Source organism: Anoplolepis gracilipes, unplaced genomic scaffold, assembly GCF_047496725.1.
Source record: "Anoplolepis gracilipes unplaced genomic scaffold, ASM4749672v1 Contig19, whole genome shotgun sequence".
NCBI lineage: Eukaryota > Metazoa > Arthropoda > Insecta > Hymenoptera > Formicidae > Anoplolepis > Anoplolepis gracilipes.
The window spans coordinates 769,041-788,840 of NW_027328667.1; the positions used below are offsets into that span (position 1 = coordinate 769,041).

The 19,800-nt window shown below is 36.3% G+C and overlaps 2 protein-coding genes across 20 annotated transcripts in view; both read left to right on the forward strand.

Moving 5' to 3' along the window:
* Positions 1-19,800, forward strand: part of Phcl-1 (pH-sensitive chloride channel 1) — a 235,531-nt gene that overhangs the window by 72,688 nt on the left and 143,043 nt on the right. The window lies entirely within an intron of this gene.
* LOC140675555 (uncharacterized) lies at positions 1,664-4,932 on the forward strand. The gene is made up of 2 exons (XM_072910144.1): positions 1,664-2,586; positions 2,667-4,932. The coding sequence occupies exons 1-2, from the start codon at positions 2,486-2,488 to the stop codon at positions 3,232-3,234; spliced, it is 669 nt and encodes a 222-aa protein (XP_072766245.1). The 5' UTR covers positions 1,664-2,485; the 3' UTR covers positions 3,235-4,932.

A 19,800-nucleotide genomic window follows, 5' to 3' on the forward strand; every position in this document is an offset into this window, starting at 1 on the left:
TCACCGAGGGTACCACCAGGATATAAGATATCGGAAACACCGGCGCACATCATTTACCTACCGATCATAGTGCGGTGCATCACGGATTTAACGTTACGCGTTGTCGACCAGGAAGGACGATTACTCGATTTTCGAGGAGAAGAGATCACCATTAGATTGCATGTACGGCGGCGGCGGTAAAATTAGCGTGTGATGCTCGTGTTGAACGGATCGAAAGACGTGAGAGACAATACAATCTTTACGACGTCAGCGACAACAACATCGACATTTGCTAATATCCAATCATCCGGCACTAAGAAAAAGAAATTGAACGCATCAAACGTTGCGTTTTTACAATCTTTGGGATTCGTGGTGCGAAACATTTAAACGATGACTGACATTCTCGACATCGCGGATGAGCCAATCTTTGACGATCGCATCGTCAAGATTGAGACTCACTCCTATAACCCATTCGCCAACACAACGTTCGGATACAGTGATGAGATAAGAATACCCATACAACAACAGGATCTGTATACATTGCCGTACGAGAGTTTCTTATACATCGAGGGAGAATTAAAGATAAAGAAGCCAGCTGGAGGATTCAATGTAGTACTGCAAAATAATTGCGTTGCATTCATGTTTGACGAGATTCGATATGAACTCGATGGTGTGGAGATTGATCGAAATAGAAACGTGGGAATAACAAGTATGCTCAAAAACTATGTAACAATATCATCCGATAGAAGCGTGATTATGAGAAATGCTGGCTGGAGTGAGCCAACTATTGTGGATGGACACTTTAATTTTTGCGTACCGCTCTACATGTTATTGGGATTTTGCGAGGATTACAGACGCATAGTAATTAACGCTCGTCACGAATTGATCTTAATACGATCGCGCAATGACAACAATTATCTGCTTGGAGCTTCGACGCTGGAGCCTGTGATCAACATATTCAAGATACAATGGCGAATGCCACATGTGCTGTTGAGTGAAATTAAAAAGCTGTCTATGCTGCGCGCTCTGGAAAGCGGACGCTACCTCAGCATGGGTTTTCGCTTGTGGGATCTGTACGAGTTTCCGCTGTTGCAGCGTACAACCAAACATTCGTGGGCCATTAAGACCGCGACTCAGCTGGAGAAACCACGATACGTTATCTTTGCTCTGCAGACAGGCCGGAAGAATGTTATGTCCAAAAGATGCGAGTAAATTCGACGACTGTAAATTAACAAACGTGAAACTCTATCTGAACTTGGAATGTTATCCGTACGATGACATGAATCTGGATTTCGATAAAAACAGATGGTCGATTCTGTACGACACGTACGCGCGTTTCTGCAAAAACTATTACGGATACGAGTACCTCGAACCGAGTCTCACTGTCTCACTGTTTCTACAGTACGGTCCGTTTGTGATCATCGATTGTTCTCGACAAAACGAATCGGTCAAGAGTGCAACCGTGGATGTGCGATTGGAATTTGAGTGTAAGGAGAATGTGGCTAATAATACGACTGCGTACTGTCTCATCATACACGATCGCGTAATCCAGTACAACCCGTTGACCAACGTTGTGCGCAAAATTACCTAAGTGTTTGCGACAATAATTTAGAGAGAGGGAAAGCTGGATATAAATCCGAGTGTTACGAGATGGTAGTCATTCTTCTTAACTGACGAAAAGAGATCTCATCATATCTGTACCAACGTTTGTCGATCTGCAAGGATTTGTCGTTTCGAATAAATTCATCGCAAAGGAGGTGGCGGTGCTGAGAAGAGGAACTGTTCTCGCACACTACATTTTTCGGAGTCCTATACCATGGCATCTCCTTACAAAATCCGAAAAGTGTCAAGCTTCATGGTTGATGGCGAATCATCATGGACTACAATGGGAGGATGGAATCGTTGCGTACAGCATGGCGAAACGATTGATTACAACAGCTGTAGTTGAAGAAGAAGATGATAAAATGCAGTGTATCGTATACGTTAAAGGATGCCAGAAACGAGAATGGCTTGCTAATATGCTCGGCGACGATGTGAGAGAAAATTTAATCATTGAGACCTTGGATGCTGATTACGACGATATCGAATCTCTAAATAATCTAGATGTTAAAAATACTATACGATGTGAAAAACATGTTAAGAATTGCGCATTACAAAATGTATTCAAAATATTTAACTGGTGGTCGCAACGCCAGAAAGAATTGCAAGATTTGGAAAAATAAAATATTTAAACACTAATATGTTTTATTTCTTATTCCCCCTCCTCATTCCCTCCCTCCCTCCCTCCCTCCCTCATGAGTCATTTAAGAATTCTTTTTATCCGAGTATCGTCTCTCTCTCCCTTCTAAAAATTTCAGAGCACTAAAGTATTCTAGAATCTCCCACCACATTTACCACTAATCTCCCACTACTTTGAAAAACGGGATGTCACGTATATTTGATTCTTCATACGGTCAGTGTTGCGTTAACCGTTCGTGAAAGTGGTCCACTTTTGAAATCTGGAAATATGTACTACGTCGAAAGAAGCAGTGGCGGCCCCAGCAGAAGCGTGAATAATTACGTACCGAATCGTTATGAAACTCCATTGTTTGAGAACAAATGTGACAAGTAAGTTTTTGTTTAACTTCTTTCTATTTTTTCACAAATTGTTTTTAAACTAATTTTTTTTTTATTTTATTTTTCTACAGCATTTCGTTGAAGCGTCGTGCGATTCGTATACTAAGTAGACGATACGCATTGACAACCACGGAATTCAAATTCCTTGAAATTGGTATCAACGTGGGTACACCGAGTTACGTGGAAATTGTCATAGGAGATCATCAAGGAAAGGAACTGGTATTATCTCTCGAAACGTGGAAGGGACTCTACGAGCAACGTCGCAAAATTCACGATTTACTGCGAAAGGACTCTAAAGATACCTATAATTTTATAAGCGTTGGACCGCTAACAGTGCGAGTTCATACGATTAACGATACTAAACTTATAAGTCTCGAATCTTTAAACGTACGCATGATGATGATTGAACCGACGTTACACCGTATGTTTAATCTCAATCAATGCATCGATGTAACCTTTGATCGATTGGTTAGAATCACCGAGACAGTCGATACTAAGTTTACACAATTCTCCAATATCGCGTCCACTATAACGGATAATAAAAAAGTGTTAAATGTAATATGCGCCAGCGACGCCTTCAATAAACATCAACTCGTCGATTGCGAACTGGTAGCTTTAGTTTTTAGTCACAATATGTAATAAAAAAAAAAAAATATATATAAAAGAGAAGAATAAAGTTTTTTTAAATTTAAATCATGATATAATTTACTCGCACGCATTTCCCATCCGTGCTTCCTCCCACCCGTAAACAGTCCCAGTTCTCATATGTAGCTCGTTGCGGGGAATGACGTCATGCTGGGAAGGGAGATGCGAAGCTAGGGACCGCGAGAGAGTAAGCGCTAGGAAAGAAAGAAATAGCGCGAGGCGAAGGAGAGCGAGAGAGTAAACGCTAGGAAAGAAAGAGATAGCGCGAGGCGAAGGAGAGCGAGAGAGTAAACGCTAGGAAAGAAAGAGATAGCGCGAGGTGAAGGAAAGCGAGAGAGTAAACAGTAATTATTTTTCTTTTTTCTTTTTATAATTTTTTTTCTTTTTTCTTTTTATTATTTTTTTTTCTTTTTATAATTTTTTTTCTTTTTTTTTTTATTATTTTTTTTTCCTTTTTATTATTTTTTTCTTCCTTTTTATTATTTTTTTTTCTTTTTTTTCTTTTTATATTAAAATATTAAGTTATTATATCTAATTATATCTAGTATATGAAGGAAGAAGGATGGGATAGATGAAGGAAGCGCAAGCAAGCAATTATATGTGTTTTAACATAATTTTTTTTATTTAAAAAGTGTGTGTGTTTATTTACAAAAATCTGTGTGTGTGTGTGTGTGTGTGTGTGTGAATTTAAAAATAAAAATAAAAAGAAAAAGATATAAAAAAAAAAAAAAAAAAAATATATAAGAGATTGCACGCCGATGGTCGAGCGGTACGGCACGACGGCGACTGCTGCTGCGAGGCGCTGGAGGGGATGACCGGGCGGTCGTGGTGGCGTCCAGGTAGGGCTCCTGCATAACAGGAAAAAAAAAAAAAAAATTTATTAATATTTTCATAATTTGAAAAAGAATACTTACACATCAAGGATTACTTACAATTACTGATCAGAATCAGTATCAGAATCTGGATCATTGTCGATAACATGTTGTAGATACATGTTATCGATATGTTGACGGATTTCCCGATGGATTTCTTGTAACTGCTCAGGACATGCTTGCCGATTTCCGCCTGGTAAACAGCAATTCTCGCAAGGCTTTCCCCTTAGTCTGTTGTTTTCATTCGTCCATATATAACTTTGTAGTTTAAAGATCACTGTTGAGGAATTTTTTATGTCAAGTTTGCGATTTCGTTGAAACTGCACCACCGCATTCAATAGTTTTTTGGTCACCATTTTTCACAGCACTTAATCCTAGCAAATGTCTACAAAAGTTTATTGCTGCGCACAAAAACGGCACACACTACATGCTATTACTTGGCACAGTGAGTGTCCACAATTATTACACGAGTTCCAACCGTGATAAATATATTGTCCTGTTTCATGTTTATACACAATTTTACCTTGTGTATATGAATCTTGAACTTCGATGAAACATCCCGAACAAAATTTTTCACTATTTTCCTCGTCGTTGTCATACTTTTTTACTTCGTAATAAAATATGATGTTACACATTTCCTGCCGTTCAGTTATGATTCGTAAATCTTCACGCACTAACGGCACTACTTGTTCATTTAAATAGTCTTCCGGATCACTCTCATAATCAGAGTCATTCACTATTTCCACTTCTTCATCGCTGTCGTCGATGATAACCACATCTTCATTGTCTTCATTGTCTTCGATGACAATCACATCTTCTATATTCATTTTAAGCACTAAATCGAAAGACACTCGACGACTGTTGAATACGTTTTAACGCGGAGACAGATTCTCAAATTCGAGCAGCCGAATGTTGGCGCTGGTGCGTTGCATTCTTTCCTTAAAAATTATGGAAGATATTTTGCTCCAGTTTTATGGGAGATTTTCCGCAAGGGTACAAAGCTGCCGAACGTCGGCGCTTAAAATCTCTTTTTTCATAATATTCTAATGGTCATAAAATGATCATAAAACTAGAAAAAAAAAACAGTTTTATGACTTCTAAAATACCCTCCCCCCCCCGGCTATAAAATCAACTGCAAAGATAAACATCTACTTTCGAACGTGTGTAGGACCCTTCCCCCCCCCTTTCCCTAACAGACCCCTCGCGCCTCTCAGATACCCCCGTCCCCGCACTCCCCTCAGCGCCCCATGGCTTAGAATCCCCACTATAACACTACTAATAGAACTAGCCGAATAAAGAATCTTTGACAAGATGCTATGATTAATAGATACAATACTTACATTCAATGCGAAATAACTTAAGTGGTACAATATAATATTATATGTAACTGCATGCAGCGAAGCACGTATGCATTAATATAAAAAGCATCTATCGAATCCAACCAACAATTCAGTACACGATTTCGTTCTGTTAATATCTTGCGTGTGCATATATTATGTATCAATTTTTGAAAACATATTACGTTAGTGTTTGAAAAATGTGAATATTAAATCATTTGATATTTGAAATGCCAATAGTTTTTTAGAATAATACAGCGGAATTAAATTATTATGCATTTATTGATGCATTTCATGACATACATATGTAATATTTAAGTGTATATGCATTGCCAAAAATACAGTTAGCCAATTTATATTTATATAGAAATGTGGAAATACTGTACGAAAAGTGTCATATTTTGTATTAATCAAAGATATCTTACTTTATTATTAAAAATTATTAATATATTTTTTTTATTAATTTTGTATTTTTATAATGTCCTTCTCTTTGTTCAAATTGCAAAAAGAATCACAAAAGAATATTTTAGTAGCTTATGTACACCGCCGCATTCTATATTCTGTCAATCAAAATCGTGAGCCTAGTATTAATAGTATGATATATGATGATCCTGAAAGTCGGCCTTGAGGATTCGGTCGAGGAATTCCTTTTCGAGACGATAAAAGCCAATGAGGCTTTCAAATATAGAGCAAATTCGACGAATGCTTGCGATAAGTTGAAGCAGAACGTGAATCTTAGAATTAGAAGACGAAAGAATTTTTTAAAAGGAATAATTTTTAATAATTGAAGTAAGTAAATTATAAACGATAAAGACATACTTGTAAAAATATATACATTTCATATACAGGGTGTCCGGTAATTACCGTCCTACCTCTCTAGGGCAGATAAAGCAGGTCAAATTGAATATAAAAGTCCTCTACCATTTTGCGATTTGCGCAAATTTGTGTGTGTGTGTGTGTGTGTGTGTGTGTGTGTGTGTGTGTGTGTGTGTGTGTGTGTGTGTGTGTGTGTGTGTGTGTGTGTGTGTGTGTGTGTGTGTGCGTGTGTGTGTGTGTGTGTGTGTGTGTGTATATTTATATACATACAGAGTGAACTATTTTAAACAGTACGATCAATTTTCTCGTAAACTAAGGGAAATATCGAAAAATGTTTCAGACAAAAGTTGTATGGTTTCGAGGCGGTCATAAAATGGTACCATTGGTTTGACCTTGGATAGTCACTTGAAGGTCACGTAAAGACTACCTCAATTTTTTTTAAATAGCATCCCCCATTTTTCATTACACATTCTTGTAGTTGACCTCGAGAGCTTTCCAAAACACTATAATAAAATATTTTTTTATTAAATACTTTTGCAGTTATAAGGCTTCAAAGTTGCAATATTTTGACAAATTAAATGATATCTCGTAAAATATTCATTTTTCGATTATCTTACCCTAATACTTTTATGCGCAGAATAATGAGACAAATCAATTGGTATAAAGAAAACACATAGTAATCTTTCAGAAAAAATCTGAATTTGCAACTAGCAGTTACACATTTTTATGTTAACATAATTATGTGTTTTAATTACGCCAATTGATTTGTTTCATTATTCTGTGTATAAAAGTATTAGGGTAAGATAATCGAAAAATGAATATTTTACGATTTTAAAATATGAGATATCTTGTATTTTATGTCAAAATATTGCAACTTTGAAGCCTTAAAACTCGAAAAATACTCAATGAAAAAATATTTTTTTATAGTGTTTTGGAAAGCTCTCGAGGTCAGCTATAAGAATATGTAATAAAAATGGGAGGTGCCATTTAAAAAAATCGACGTGACCTTCACATGACCTTCAAATGAAAATTCAAGGTCAAACCAATGACACCATCTTATGTATCTCTTGAAACCATGCAACTTTTGTCTGAAACATTTTTCTCTAAAACACTCTGTTTCAGAGATAAAAGGGGTATACGGGTGGTCTGGGACACCCTATACATATATTGTAGAGTGCGGGATTTAGATGAAAATATTGTCTGTTCTAAATATATATTAATATTGTAAATGTTTGAGAAATTTTATAACAACTGTTGACGTTTTTATATTTAATTATTTTACTAAAAAATTTATTTATACAATAGAAATGACATAATAATAACTTAAAAATTATGATATTATGACGGTTTTGCACAACGTCTTTAAAATGCCAAAAAAAATATGTTTTAAATTAAACATTATTTAGTCATGTGACATCATTAGATCAGCAATGACCAGTTTTCGATGTCAAAATGATGTGTGCTTGCTACCTAGGATTATTTTGAAATTTTTCAAATAAATAATATTCTATAATTTTACTTTTAATTTTACTTTGTGACTATGATTTTTACATATAAAATATTCTATATTTAATATTTGAAAAACCAGAAGAATAAAAGATATATTTAAAAATTTACAAAAAGCTTAAAAAAAATTTAAAAGTTAAAGAAAAACAGAGTGTAAATTTATAATATGGCACTACTCTGGAGTTGATACCCCAAGTAGCACATATTCGTTTCAAAAACGTTTCAGAAATGTTTTTGCGAAACGTTTTAGAACCGGCTTTTGAAAACGGTTCTGATTGGTTAAAATGTCCACTTAAAAAACGTTAAGAGAAACGTCATTTTCTAACAAAAAAAAAAAACGTTTAAGAAACTGTCAAAATACGGTTTTTTTCCTTCATTTGTGAAAAATTTGTTTATCCACAGATTCAATAAAATAATGCAAATATGGATATAATCCATCTATTTTCATCATGTTCTGAATCTCTTGTCGAGATTACATCAGAAGTCAAACTGACAAAAAAGACATAATTTAAATTATACTTTTAGTACCTGGTCTTTTAGGCTTTATACAGGGTGTCCCCGAATTGGCGGATCAACTCTCGTGGGTAGATAAAGCGTGTTAAACTGAAAACAAAAGTCATCATTTTGCTAAATTCGCAATAATTAATGAGATATAAATTAATAAAGATCGGCCAATACGTGCCAGGATAAACGCGCGATGCGAAAAAGCTGCTACTTGTTACTTGATACTAGGCGCGCGGCGAGAGAGTAGGCGGAGCGCTCTACAAAGAACGTACAAAGGACGTACAAAGGGCGTGCTGAAAGAGACACGTACAGTGCGCGCTGCGGTTATATGTTTTGCCTCGCGCCTAGTATCAAGTAACAACTGGGAAGTTTCTTCGCGCCGCGCGCGTATACTGGCACGGATTGGCCGATCTTTATTAATTTATATCTCATTAATTATCGCAAATTTAGCAAAATGATACAAAATTTTTCTCTTCAGTTTAACACGCTCTATCTACCCACAAGAGTTGATCCGCTAATTCGGGGACACCCTATATACATTGTTATAGCCCCAGAAAAGGCTATAGATTTAATTAATTAATGAATATATATATATATAATTATATTGATGCAGGAATGCATCACGAGCGAAGCGATAATCGCGCGAGCTGCTGACGCAGCGAGCCACGCGCACCCGAGACCGAGCGCGAACGCGAAACCGGAAAGCACTCTCAGAGATGCACCGGAAAGGTGTCGCCGAATTGCTAAAAGTACAAGCTAGGAAATTCGACTTTGAACTTCCTCGCCTGCACTAAAACGCAAATTCAGCAACATAACCATATTTGGTCATGTTGCTAAGGGATCCCCTCCGAAAAACCATGCAGTTCGGAGGGAAGAACAGCATCCGCCGCGATGAAGCGACAGGCAGTCGTTGATCAGATCCTAAAGAGGAATAATCGTCACGGGCAACCGTTAATGAGAACCGAACGAGTAATAATTGCCACGAGCAGCTGTTGACCAGATTCAACAGAGTCATATACGAATGACTAAGAGATATACGCGCGCCTGAGATAAGCCGACGCGTATCAGACTACCTGTGCGACAGAGCGTACGAGAGATACCGCTCTCTCACTTCAACCGATATTAAACGCGAGTGACATAACGTTCGCTGGGAGCAGTGACAAAATACCAACCCATTGATTCTATTTAACTATTATTTATTATAATAAAAGGAAGAAGCAAGCACATATAATTAAAAGAACTTTATTAAAATAAAGAGAGGCCACTGCCCGCCGTATCCCCGGCCTTCCCTGCACGAATTCCGAAAAAACCCTGTGCCCCCTCACGGAGGCACAACAACATGTTATGAAAACTTGAATGCAAGTTAAGTCTGAACACGCCACGTAACGGCAAACAAAGGAACATGTATATTATAAAATAGATCTTTTTTGTCTTGTCAAAAAGATGATCAAAAAGACATCTTTTCGTCGACTAAAAGTAATTATAACTTTTAGAAGACATCTTTCAAAAGATGACTTTTTTTGTAGGTAGAAAGATATCCTTTTAGACATCTTTTAGCCTTGTCAGAAAGACAACTTTTCGTCATCTTTTAGTTTTCTGCTATCTGGGGATCGTCTTAATAAGTACAGTCTTAATAATGTGTATATATATAATTTTGAATTAAAAAATTAATTTTTATTCTATTTATAGAAATGTAAAATATACGTTTCTTAAACCATGATTTTAAAAATGTTTCTGTTGAAACGTTTCTTATTGGTGCTTGACGATTAAAAAATATTGAATACGTTTAGAAAACGTTTATAAAACGAACATGTGCTACCTGGAACATGCGTGCGCACGCATACACACAAACGTATATAACGTATATTAACATTTTTAACGTATTTTTTTATTATTAATTTGCTACTAACAATTCAAAAATACGTTATATAAGTATATAGAGAATTTATACATATCCAGTTTTATTTTGATAGAATAAAATTAACGTAATGTTAGTCATATTGGATTTATCACTTTAAAGGACCCCGCACAAACCTTATGGAAAACCGGTCTCGGTGGATTTGACTAAAACTTTGGAAATTTGTAGTTTACGCGATCCTGATGAAAAGTTCTCATTGCACCAACTTGATTCATTGAGCCGTTTGAGCTCTAGGGACCGTTGAAAGTATGAAATAGGCCGCCATCATGTAGACAACCAGCAGTTAATTCCTCCCTCCCCTATCCCTCCCCTCTCCTCCCCTCCCCTGTTCCCACTCCTCTTTCTATCTTCTCCTCCCCTCCCTTTCCCCTCTCTCCTCTTCTTCTATTATTTTTTATTTTACGTTGGTTTGCTTTATTTTACGTTATTTTACGCTCCTTCTTAGAACCATTCTCGCTTTCTCTCAACATCCCTATGAAATTCATTCCAGAGGATCGCAGCGTCATTGTTTCGACTGTCTCAGAAATACGGACCTTGAATATCAAGTATGTAGCCATCAGGTGTGACTATCAGCACAGGTTTGAGTAAATGTCGTCCCTTATGAAGACAAAATGACTGTCGGAGAGTGATATGATAAGAGTTTTGTATACATGTATAGAGTGACATGATAAATAGCGACGTATCATTCTATCGTTGATGCCGGAAAATCATTCTACTTTATAGGCAATACTGAAAACGCATCTAAAATTCTCACATCTAATATTTGGAAATCTATGAAAGATACCATACATCAGACACTTTGTGTTTTGTATTGTTACAGCCGAGTTATCCCAAAGTTACGATTTTCTGACTGGCACATGTGCATAGCGTTTGTCTTTTCTTATCCTACACAGTTAATATTAAAAGCATTTCTATTTAATGACTTCATGTTTTGGATGTATATCATCAACAGAAGAAAACATTGAGAATCCGGTTTAATCAATACCAAGATTTTCTTCTTAGCGTATTACAATCATAGCTAACTATGGCTTGGAGAAACCGTTTAAAGTGTTACATTTGCGATAGAGATTTTTTACCGAATCAATTGAGTCGAATAGATGGAGATGAAAAAGTAAACAAACGCGAGATTGCCATCTATAGACGTGATGGATTCCAGAGTCCACCTCTCGCCGTGACAGATCTTACGAGAATTTGTATTATCTGTAATAAATCTATTTGCAATGAAATAACAGAAATGGAACGCGATCCTACTTGCCTGCGACTCAATGTATTGACACAAACTGAGAATTGTACTTGTATGATTTGTAATGCTGATGCTGATATCCGCAGGATTACTTGAATGCAGAGTGAACGTATTTGTTTTACGAGATATTTTTATTCCTGACGTTGCCAGATCATGTCAACATCATTTGGATGATCAAGGTTTCTTTCTTCAGGCATTGCTATCTGGCTTGCGGTCCATAAACAGATCTTATGTCATCAAAGGACTGCAACTTCAAATGTTCCTCCAAGGACTCAGAAATGTGGCAAGGGATCAAAGAAGATTCGTTGATGAGAACAGTTTCACAGATGCTGAATTCGAATCCTTTTCTCCGGTGACGAAACAGCAGTTTCTGGAACTATTTGATTATTGTGATAGAGTGTCTCGTCCAGGCGGCTACAGATATGTTTCTAAGAAAGACTTGTTAATGTTCTTATGCAAGATGCGACAAGGACTCTCTGATGAATTTCTTAAAGTTATCTTCGAGTACCAGAGCAGACAAGCAACAAGTTTAGCCATTTCCACTGTCCGACATTCTTTGATGCAACGTTTTGTTCCGACAAACATCGGTTTGGATGCAATCACAAGAAGAGATTATGCCCAAAGACATGTAACCGATTTCGCGAACGAATTATATAATCCCGAACCACATATTCCTCGTGTAATCGCGTACATTGACGGTACTTATAGCTACGTTCCTAAGAGTAGTAATTTTCGTACTCTCTGACAATCATATTGTCTTCATAAGAGACGACATTTACTCAAACCTGTGCTGATAGTCGCACCCGATGGCTACATATTCGATATTCAAGGTCCGTATTTCTCAGACAGTCGAAACAATGATGCTGCGATTCTCCGAAATGAATTTCATAGGGATGTTGAAAGAATGCGAGAATGGTTCCAAGAAGGAGATTTAATGATAGTAGATAGAGGATATCGGGATGCTACAGAGCTACTCACTCGCCTTGGGATTCGGTGGAGGATGCCAGCACTTCTCAAACCACGACAAAGTCAACTCTCTACAGATGAAGCTAATGATTCACGGATAATCACTAAGACGAGATGGATCGTAGAGGCCAGGAATGGCCACATCAAATCTATCTTTAAATTCTTCCAGCAGACAATACCGACTCCTCATCTTCCTAATTTGGGTGATTTTTACCGTATTGCCGGTGCAATAATCAATAGGTATCATCCTGCCGTTCAAATGGAAAGAGCTAATAGGGAGTTGGCTCGTCAATTATTGGAGAAAGCAAATGAAGTGAATGTTGTCCAAGCACTTGTGGAGGCTGAACATCTGAACACTCGTAACGCTTAGAGATGGGTACGCTTGAATGTCCAACATGTTCTCGATTTTCCAATTTTGGACTTACATTTTCTGAGGGATCTTATTGTTGGCATCTACCAAATCCATTTGGCACCATCGTATATACAGGACAAGCTACAAAGAGAGGAGTCGGAAGAATTCCAGCTTGAAATGTTAAGGGACGTACAGAGGATACCACTACCTGGTTTAATAAGAATTAGAGTGTACTCTCGATTTCTCAATGCAGTGAAATACCAATTATGGATATCTTACCGACCGACAGACGATCATGATATGGATGACGAGATGAATGTTCAGAGCGACCCATCCATCCAAGGTTACTACTGCACTTGCAAATCCGGTGCTCGAACTTTGGGTACATGTGCACATATTGCGAGTGTTTTATGGTTAATTGGATATGCACGCCATGAACAACACATTCGGTACCCGTCATCGAGGCTCCTTCATACTATATGCGATGCAGCAAATAGGCCACCGCAAGAAAATCCTGATAATGTACCAGATGTTATTGACGTTTGAACATTACTTCATTGTTCTACACACACGCACACGCATACGCACACGCACAAAAAAGAGGGTTTGGAGTCGTTAAATACTACGAGAGTGACGAATCGTAGGGTCCTTATCTTTTCTGACACACACACACACACACACATTCATACAAACGGCTCTTTTCAGAGTCACATGATGTGCAATTCCGATCGCGCAACCTCCCCGTGATGCACATTGGGTAACTGCCGGCGGTACTCCCCGACAGTCATTTTGTCTTAAGGGACGACATTTACTCAAACCTGTGCTGATAGTCACACCTGATGGCTACATACTCGATATTCAAGGTCCGTATTTCTGAGACAGTCGAAACAATGACGCTGCGATCCTCTGGAATGAATTTCATAGGGATGTTGAGAGAAAGCGAGAATGGTTCTAAGAAGGAGCGTAAAATAACGTAAAATAAAGCAAACCAACGTAAAATAAAAAATAATAGATGAAGAGGAGAGAGGGGAAAGGGAGGGGAGGAGAAGATAGAAAGAGGAGTGGGAACAGGGGAGGGGAGGAGAGGGGAGGGATAGGGGAGGGAGGAATTAACTGCTGGTTGTCTACATGATGGCGGCCTATTTCATACTTTCGACGGTCCCTAGAGCTCAAACGGCTCAATGAATCAAGTTGGTGCAATGAAAACTTTTCATCAGGATCACGTAAACTACAAATTTCCAAAGTTTCAGCCAAATCCACCGAGACCGGTTTTCCATAAGGTTTGTGCGAGGTCCTTTGAAAAATTTTGATTTTATATTCGTAAACGGTGACCTCAAAAACTTTTACACACAAAATTTTAATGACATTGCTTAATTTTTAAAAATCCATTTTTTATAAATTTTCAATTTAAGCACTTTCCTGAAATTCAGCTCGCCAGTCAAGGGATTAAAAAAAATAACGGCTGATAAAAGTTTTAGTCAAGATATTCGAATGATAAAACTTTCAATGGTAATGTACAATTGTTGAAAGATTGAAATTCGAGACGCTTTCGAAAGTCATCGAATATGAGGAATCGTCAGTGGCACTACAGATAAGCCACAAGAAATAGATAACACCGATGATATTGTTGTAATAAGAAGAAAATAGAAGTTTGGGAAGCAAGAGACAGTAAACCTCCTTCGATCATTCGGTCAACATTAAAGAATATTAGATCAAATATGTGATTGCGAATCATTAGTGGATATTATGAAGCGGATAGCTATCTATGAATCAACAACGTTAAACGTTTTGTTAGGTAAATTGTTACGTGAATTCTTTGTTTATACATGTGTTACGTCCAAACTCGGGAAAGGATGAGTCAGAAGGAAGAGCAAAACAGACTGCTCTCAAGAGCGTACAAGTCAGGATGTACGTCTCGAGTCGAACAAACGGTCAGGCTCGAAAAATAGGTCAACGATAATTAATATCGCTCTTATCTGTTATTTCGGACATTCGTTCAAATGGTCCTTTTTGGTAAAGGATATAATCCTTATTACACGGGATAGGATCGCACCAAGTGCGATCTTATCGGTTGGTATGAGAAAGAAATCAGAAGTGAATGCCTTTTAAAATGTTACAAATTTATTCATGGTAATTTATTACATATGTACATAGATTTTTATAATTCGGTTAAATATACATTTAATTATAATTATAATAATTAGTCAGTATGTGTGTGTTTTAATCGCGGGTGTTACATTAGTGCGGAGGATGTCAATCAGAATAGAAAAGAGAGTGGGACTGTTAAATTTTTAATTCTGATTGGAAGTTTACAATGATTTTATTAAAATAGAAAAAAAACGAATGCAAAATAAAGAAATATGTAAGTGTGTTAAGGAGTGGATTTAAATTCACTGAAAATGCTATCAACGTTTAGTGGACGACACGCTTTGTCTGACCGACGCTCTCGATTGAGTTGTGGAAAATGGCGACTCGAGTTTTACCTTTAGCTACTTTGCGATAATTAGGGTATATAGGAGTACGATGATCGAGAGTAAAGGAGATAAACTATTATAAATTATTAAGAGTTGACTTACTACTGTTACGTCCAGACTCGGGAAGGATGAGTTAAAAGGCTCTCGAAACCATACGGATCAAGGTGTAGGTCTCAAGTCAAACGAATTATCAGGTCCAAAAACAAGTCAACGATAATAAATATCGCTATTACTCGTTATTTTAGATATTCGTTCGAACGATCCTTTTTGGTAAAGGAAGTTAATCCTTATTACATGGGATAGAACCAAATGCGATCTTTCAACCGATAGAGGTGTTAAAAGTCACGGAGAAAATTGAATTTTTTAGTATTACATAAAGGGTATGGCCGGATAAGGTAGGCAAATCTGCCCCCGCACGTATCAGGTCCAAAATGGTGTCATAAATTGACACCAATGTAATATAAAATTATGGCAAACGTTTACCTCAAAATAGCATTTTTGTGAGAGTTATGAAGAGGGGAACAATAAAAAAAGAATTTTTTTTTTAAAACGACTAAACCAATTTTCACGAAAAAAATATATATTGTGGAGATCAATGAAACAATTGTTCAAAAAAATTAAAAAGTTTTTCTGACAAAAAAAATTAGTTAAACAATTTTTTAAATTCTTTTTAAATTTTTTTAGAGGGATATTTTTGAGTGACACCTACTATATTTTTACAAAAACATTTTTGAACCATCTATTTTTACATATATTTTTGCCAAATAGATCAAAGTGGTGCAACATGGTTAAAAAAAATAAAATTCATAAACGCAACGCCGCGCTGTATCATGTACAGTGCTGCGCAGACGGCTCCAGCAACGTCGAGTGAATTGAGCTCTCTCTACTGGCGATTTGATCACTCTGAATTCTATTGTTTCTTTCTGCGTCTCTTCTTTATTAAAAAAAAAACATACATCTATGCATTAAAATCGACGCATTAAAAATCGGATACGTCTCTTTCTTCTGCGATTTATTGTTTTACTAACACTTTTGCTGTTAAATATTAATTTTTTTTTATTCTAACATAATTTTGATAATAATTTTGAACGTAGAACTCATTAGTTGTGTATTTCTTCATTTCAGTTACTAATTCATTGCAGTTCCTAATAATGTTACACTATACTTAAAAAGGGCCATTCTTCATCATGTCGTGATTCCGATTTTAGTAGACGATACAATAAATTTGGGATTTGTTCTTCCTAGGTAAAACATATTTTTGAAAGAAATATTGTTTATAAGATACAAGAACTCTTAACTTGAATGTAACATTTACAAATTATTTTTAGAGAAACAGATATTATCTTTAATCAAGCGACAGATTCAGATAATAGGCGACGCAAAATTGAAAGTGGTCTTTCGTCTTTTGAATCGACTTCTAATGATCCAACATTCGATATTCAATTCAAATCGAAGAAAATTATTTCTGAAATCAAATATGTTGAAATTCCCATTTAGAAAACTGATTCAGGTTTCTGTTTTCTATAAATAGAAAGTCGACATTTACTACATATAATGTCGTTGACAATTATAGTTCATTGAAATAAACGAGCAAATGCATTTGCTTCGCCTCATTACATATCAATTTTTTACCTTTTAGTTTTCTTAGAAACATATGTCACAACCAGCACACTTTAAGTGCGTGGTTAACGTAGACATTCTTGAATAATAAAAAAATAATTTATAGAAATAAATGATTCGATAAGAGAAGGGAGATAGACTCTACTATTGTGGGGATCTAATAATAATAATAAAGTCTAATAATAATTTAGTAATAATCCGCGTTATGTTAGCTTCAGTTATATTTCAAATTTGCGTGTGTTGTATTCTTTCTCTTCTTTTCTTCGCGTATATTATTGTTGACGAGCGAGAGGTTAATCGCGAGACAAAAAGATACCGATCGAACCATAGGCATAGTAAAAGTATAGACTGCGCATTTCTTATATTTTCCATTGTAAAATCGTGTACCAAAAATGAAAAGAAACAGATGCTGTTGAATATCTATTCTATCCTTGTCTAGAAAGGTGGTGGGAGAAAAGCGAGTGGTCGTTGATTGGTAGAATAAAAAAGAGTGGGAATAAAGCGAATGAAGGGGAAAGAACGATAGGAGAAAGAATGTAGCGGAAATTTCAGAACGTAGGCAGATTTTTAATATTACATCAAAAGAAAATTCTGAAAAAAGGTACACATTTACAAAAAATAATTAAATTTTAATTTTGTTTATAACTTTTTTACATTTACATAATAATAAAAACATGTCAAATGATACGGCCATGTTGAATTTTAACCCCACTCTAGGTACTGAGAAACAAGGACAGAATAAGTGCACAAAGCATGTTGTCTCTTTCTATTTTTGGTACATCTCCTGTTTCCTAACGCGCAGTCTATACTTACTATGTCTATGGATCGAACAAATAGAAGACGTTGGATGATATACGCAAACGTTAGCGAAATAATTGTGACGAGCGACGACGATTTGTTAGTTCTGTATAAAAACTGTGTTTTAAATACAGTCAAACTATTTATTAACATTAAATTTACATTTATTTTTATTATCCCATACTATTAAATTTTAAATTTTGATTAGAAGTTTACAATGATCTTATTAAAATAAAAAAAAAGGGAATGCAAAATAAAGAAGTGTGTAAAGTAAGTGTGAAAGTGTGTTAAGGAGTGGATTTAAATTCATTAAAAATGCTATCTGTGTTTAGTGGGCAGTACGCTTCGTCTGGCCGACGTTCTTGATACGGTCGTGAAAAATGGCGACTTGAGTTTATCTTTAGAATACTTTGGCTGGATCTTAGAGCTTTGGAGAATTAGCAGGAAGAGTCAGTCTGCTGTGGCCGTTCGAGAGGGTGAGCTAATGGAGGTTGAAGCTTTGGTTTTGTTGACTTTAGCCGTGAATTGAGTGAGAAATTCATAAATGTTGTGATTAGGGTTCAACAAATTTGTTATTAGCGACCACTGGTTAGGTTCTCAAACCCGGAAGTTATGATTGCGAAATCCTCCGTAATCGTATTGAAGTCGGAGTGTCGCCGTCCCAGCGTTTGTCTGGGGTTGTTCACTGACAGGTTTTCACTAGCTGAGCGATTGATTTTCACTGGATGACTTCCACTGAGTAACTTGTGAATTATGAATGATGACTGGTGACTGGTGACTGGTGACTGCTGACGGGTGACTGCTTCGTTCCCGAAAGTCTCCCTTTTTATATGCTTTCTTGGAGCAAGATTATGGCTCATGTGATTCTGAGTCATGTTATTCTCTACGATCTCTGTTGATTGTTCTATCTGTGAACTGTGTTTGTTGTTTGGTTTTGATAACAAAAAAGTTTGATAGTCTCATTATCATCCCTTTCTGTATTTGCTTCGACATCGCGTTCAAGTATTAAAATATTATGTGGTAAGAACGGTGCATTTATTGAGCGATTTTTAGTTATCACCAATCGGATTATTATCATTTAATCTTATGTGGGAGCAAAAGCCATAACAATAATAGTATCTCATTATTGACCCTTTCTGTATTTGTTTCGACATCGCGTTCAAGTATTTAGAATATTATGTGGCAAGAGCGGTCCGTTTATCGAACGACTATTCATTATCACTAATCAGATGATTATCATTTAGTCTTACGTGGTAGGAAGAAACATGGAGCCGTCAGGACGTAACACATAGAAACCAGATAGTATGGGAGTATTGATACATTTATAGCGGGGCTTAAAGTTATTGTTTGTTGAATCGAAGCTTAGAATCAGAAGATTTTGGAAGAAAGAGTGATGGCAAATGGACTCTATCTTTCAATTTGAGTATTTCCTCGGTAATTAAATTGCTTTAAAGACTTGGTCAGTGATTAATAGGGAACGTATTTTCAAAATGCTTTATAAAGCACCATCCCCATAAATGAAATAGCGGTGAATAGTAGATTGTTCATTCTCTGAACAATGAATCGTAGATGATCCATTCGACAGAAAATACCCTCATTACGTGAACTTCAGGCACGCATTCTTCCTTATGCAATACACCCTGACTGGAAATCATCACTTTCATCCCCTTGTTTCTCCGGAACGGTGCCTATGCTCATCTTAAAATTTTACTGGGATTAATGTTTCATCTAACAATACTATTTGGCTTGAAAAAAAGTTTGAAATTCGAGGTCCAAAAAATGGGCCTTTGCCATCACTTTTTCAACGAAAAACTCATAATGGCAAAAATTCTTTTTGGCTATCTATCAAAGAATTTGATAATTTTATCAATTAACAAATTAATCACAAATTAGTCAGAGGATGTATCACAATCTTTTCTAGAAAAATTCACGAACGTGGAAAGAAGCATTGCTGAATGCTCAGACAAGACATCACATGAAGCATTTAAAACTCTACAAAAATCAATAAATAATCAAACAAAGAAAGCAGTACACAAGAAGTTCCAGGGTGCAATAAGTGTAATAAAAGGACACATGCAGAAAGACTTGAAAAAAAGAACTCCATATGTTTCTTATTCTATTCAAATCGATTTTTGCAAAAATAGCACAATCAAT